The sequence below is a fragment of the Vairimorpha ceranae genome (assembly GCF_000988165.1).
Source record: "Vairimorpha ceranae strain PA08 1199 chromosome Unknown NODE_284, whole genome shotgun sequence".
In the NCBI taxonomy this organism is placed as follows: domain Eukaryota; kingdom Fungi; phylum Microsporidia; family Nosematidae; genus Vairimorpha; species Vairimorpha ceranae.
Genome location: NW_020169579.1, coordinates 1 through 2,371, shown reverse-complemented (window position 1 = coordinate 2,371; position 2,371 = coordinate 1). Strand labels below are relative to the sequence as shown.

The 2,371-nt window shown below is 23.7% G+C and overlaps 2 protein-coding genes across 2 annotated transcripts; one reads left to right on the top strand and one right to left on the bottom strand.

Moving 5' to 3' along the window:
• Positions 1–449, top strand: AAJ76_2840002369 (hypothetical protein; the record flags this gene model as incomplete). The annotated part of the gene is made up of 1 exon (XM_024474949.1): positions 1–449. A coding segment is annotated over one exon (449 nt), but the record flags the coding sequence as incomplete, so codon positions are not given.
• A 1,373-nt stretch (positions 450–1,822) lies between these two features.
• On the bottom strand, positions 1,823–1,957 carry AAJ76_284000415 (hypothetical protein; the record flags this gene model as incomplete). Its single annotated transcript, XM_024474950.1, has 1 exon — positions 1,823–1,957. The coding sequence occupies one exon, from the start codon at positions 1,955–1,957 to the stop codon at positions 1,823–1,825; it is 135 nt and encodes a 44-aa protein (XP_024329454.1).
• Between the last annotated feature and the right edge of the window lie 414 nt (positions 1,958–2,371).

The window sequence follows — 2,371 nt, the reverse complement described above, 5'->3', positions numbered from 1 at the left end:
ATGATTTATTACAAGGACAATTTGCCAATCCAGAAAACATCGCTTTTTTACAGACAAGTGATCATGGTATATCAGATTATGATATTCATAACTTAAGAACTGATTATATAAATAAACCAAATAATTTTCTTATAAATACACAATTTGGTTGTTATAATTCATTAATGATTATGAATTCCGAAACTGGTTCTTTTTTAAATGGCGTTTACAAAAATGATAACAACGTGGAAAATAAAGAAAAAAAATTTAAAACTAGCAAAGTATCTAACATACAAACAAATGGCAATGAAATTACTTTGAAATCTAAAATAAAAAGAAACACTAATAAAACAATTCTAAAAAATCAATTTACAGCTAATGAGCGTAAACTCTTTGACTGGTATAAAATCAATATATATTTTATAAGAAAATTTTGTAAACCGATCATTAAAAAAAAATACCACGATTAATGAAAAAACTTAAAATATATCCTTTATCTAATGATTTTAAGCACAAAGCAATTCTTGCTTTAATTAGTCTTTCAAGTTTTTTAGAAACTATATGTGGAATTTATATAAAGATGAAGCAAAAATCAATGCATGATTTTATAGAAACATTGGATCTAGCATGTGATAAATTTAGCTTGTATGATGACATTTACAAAAAATATCAATTTATAATACATACCTTGATGATTTACAAGTGATTAATAGTGGTTTTTTTCGTCGTGACAAATATTACCCTTATAAAATTCAAAACCTATTAATTAGTGTCAAAAAAAAAATTTGTACTTTTTATAGTAAACTGTTAAAATTGAGAGATGATTTTAAAAAAGGAGAAATTAATAATAAAAGTTTTTAAAATCATTTTATTAGCACAAGAAAGTGTATTTACTTGTAAAAACCAGTATATTTTAGTATTTAATTAATTTATAAATATGTAATTTCACACAATGAAATGTGAAACAAAAATGCTTGGTACTAAAAACTTTTTTTTAGCTAATAAAATTGAAAACTCACTTTTATGTAAAACATTTTTTTGCTAGGCTAAAAAATACAATTAGGGGCTTCTTTGGGGGTATACAAAAAAAAATTAGCTCTTAAAAATAAACATCAAAAGTGAAAAAAACAGAAAAAAATATTTTTATTTATTTTAAAACAAAATATCATCTAAATAAATAAAATTTTAAAAGCTATGTTTTTTATTCTATCTTTTGCTTTTGTAAAGATTTAAATGCGCTTTCTTTAAATTTTAATTATATATTATAGTTTATTTTATTGGGTTGTAGTATTCTTACTACATACCTAAATTTTTTTATACTTTATTCTTATAAATATTTTTTTCTTTTTTTAACTCCAAAAAGAATGAATAAAAAGGAAGAAGTACAAAAATACCCTTATGATCAGTTTAAAGAAAAACGGTCTTATACTAAAGCTTTTTAATTAAAAGTATTTTAGAAAGCCATTTTAAGTTCGGTATCCTTTTTTAAGGATGCGACAGTGGGGTAAAAATTATACAAATATATAACATTATATATTTTTTGTTTAACCCTTAAAATGTATTAAAATCTTAAAAATGCTAGTGAAATATTTGATAATTTCTACTCAAATATAGTAATAAGTAGACTTTGTCAAAAATATTAAGGCAATTTAGGCATCGTAAAAAATACATATATAGTAAAGTAAGATGCGCAAGAAAAAAAATATAGAGGTAGGATGATTTAACGCAAAAGAAGATATTTTTTATTTAAAGTTAACATATCAGCAAATTGCTGAGGTTTTATTGTTACTAAATTCTAGTTCTAAATTAGTTAGATTACTATCTGGGTAAGGAAAAAAATTATCTATAGAATTTTAAAGCACAGTGGTAGACATGTTAATTTGACCTGCAAAATATGAGGTCCACGTTTAATTGCTGGAATAGATGAATCAAAATTTGGTCGTCGAAAGTATAACAAAAGACATAAGATAGAAGGCATCTGGGTTTTTGGGAGTGGTTAAAAAACAAAAGAACGAAAATATATGTTAGAGGTTGTTATTAAAGATAAAAACATTACTGAAAATTATAGATGAATATGTCTTAAAGGATTCTATTATATACACTGATTGTTGGGAAGGCTACAGAAGCGTTAGTGAATTCGTCTATACACATAAAACAATAAACCATAGTCCCGAGTTTGTAAATAGCATTACTAGAGTATACACAAATACGATCAGAGAACCCCGGATCGAAGTAAAAGTAAACACTCTAGCAAGACATCGTTCTAAAAACAAAATTTTTACATTTTTAAACCTTTTTATGTTTAAGCGAAATACTAAATCAAGACTTTTTACTAATTTAGTACATTTATTTATTAATTAATAAATAATTTTAAATATATTTCTAATATTTT